The sequence below is a fragment of the Acartia tonsa genome, chromosome 1, assembly GCF_053477335.1.
Source record: "Acartia tonsa isolate MP-2025a chromosome 1, ASM5347733v1, whole genome shotgun sequence".
NCBI classification, from domain to species: domain Eukaryota; kingdom Metazoa; phylum Arthropoda; class Copepoda; order Calanoida; family Acartiidae; genus Acartia; species Acartia tonsa.
Genome location: NC_137260.1, coordinates 44,332,886 through 44,334,583, shown reverse-complemented (window position 1 = coordinate 44,334,583; position 1,698 = coordinate 44,332,886). Strand labels below are relative to the sequence as shown.

At 34.7% G+C, this 1,698-nt stretch overlaps 1 protein-coding gene across 1 annotated transcript; it reads right to left on the bottom strand.

Moving 5' to 3' along the window:
* Positions 1-1,152: 1,152 nt before the first annotated feature.
* On the bottom strand, positions 1,153-1,487 carry LOC145325988 (histone H4). Its single transcript, XM_080169420.1, has one exon. It carries the CDS (start codon positions 1,485-1,487, stop codon positions 1,176-1,178), a length of 312 nt encoding a protein of 103 aa, XP_080025546.1. The 3' UTR covers positions 1,153-1,175.
* Positions 1,488-1,698: the final 211 nt, after the last annotated feature.

Here is a 1,698-nt window from a genome sequence, read left to right as displayed (position 1 = left end):
ATATTTCTTGTTGGAAGGCTCCATTGGAGGCTGCTATGACTACAAAAAATGGTACATAGGTTAATAGACAAGTTGTTGTAATGGGCATGTACTTAGATAACATTTGGCTCAACATGACCACCAACAGGAGCATCTGAAAGGTCATCATCCTCAAAATCAAGATTTTGAAATGAATTTTTTTAACACATAAAAAAACATTTTTGTATAATTTTCAGGGTAATTTTTATCTTTCACATGTATTAGGTTCATCCATAAGACTGGGGGTCAGCAGCTCTCCTCTAAAGTGATAGGGATCGAATTTATTTTTTTCAAACTTTTCTTATTTAGAAAAATCATTAATTTCTACCTTATACTATATTTCATAATAATTAATGCATAAATCCCTTAAATAATTATTATTTTATCATAATCAATCTTTAAAAGAAGAGAAAAGTGCCAAAAAACCTTTTTTTTATTGCTTTGTTTTGGATTTGCATAATATGTTTGTTCACCAGTATTTCCCCCAAATGCTATTTTGAGATCTTGTGCTTTATTGGTGCTGATTAATTAAAAAATAACAGTGGAATTTTGTAGCCAAAAGAGGCATCTACATTTCATATTTAATGTAAAATCATCCTAAATGAATAATAAAGCTGCTATTTTGAAAATTCAGATTTGCATATTATGTTTGTTCGGGGTTTATATTATTTAATGGTTTGTCTTTAAGTCTGCTTGTAATGATATTAAGCTCCTATTTTTAATATAACAATGGATTTATTTTGCACCAGAGTATCATGTACTCTAACAAAGTGAAACTTGTAGTTGGCTAAAATAACGACCTCCACTGGATGAACGAACTGACCAATAAATGATGTCCATTATAGCAACCACAATTGACGACCATTTTTCCCCTGTGATAATATCCACGTTAATTTTATATCTATGTATTGTATATAAATATGAATAAGCATCGCCAAATGTCATTTTGTATTCTTGCTGCTGGGGATCAATGCTATTAGTAAAGGGCCAGTAAAACAGTATTTAATGCTTAAATTTACATTTTCTTTAGCTTTGGTGTAGATGCTAGGGGCAAAGCCATTATTTATATTTTATGTAGAATTTCTCTCATTTATAAATTTAGTTGGTCCTATAAAGGACCGATTAACTAGGTACTGCAGGTAACTGTAAACAAAATATTAGCCGCCGAATCCATACAGGGTGCGTCCTTGTCTCTTCAGAGCATAGACAACATCCATAGCGGTGACAGTCTTCCTCTTGGCGTGTTCAGTGTAGGTTACAGCATCTCTGATCACATTCTCAAGGAAAACTTTAAGAACACCACGGGTCTCCTCGTAGATAAGTCCAGAGATACGCTTGACACCACCACGACGAGCTAAACGCCTGATGGCGGGCTTGGTGATACCCTGGATGTTATCTCTCAACACCTTTCTGTGGCGCTTGGCTCCGCCTTTGCCCAATCCCTTGCCGCCTTTGCCTCTGCCGGTCATCTTGATTTTCTGTTGATTGGAAGTTCAAATGTAAACTGATTCAAATTCAATAAAGCATTATTATTTATACCCAAAGAATTCATGCTTCTATACAGCCCACCCCCTTATTGGATTAGATTGTAGTAATAATGGGCGGAGTTGTAACATTGAAAATCATTTTGCAGGTGCTTTATAGGGGGCGGGGATTTTTTACCTGCATTAATTTGATTAA

Excerpts from the sequence above, each read along its gene's own strand:
- LOC145325988 (XM_080169420.1), bottom strand. The coding sequence starts at position 1,487 with ATGACCGGCAGAGGCAAAGGCGGCAAGGGATTGGGCAAAGGCGGAGCC.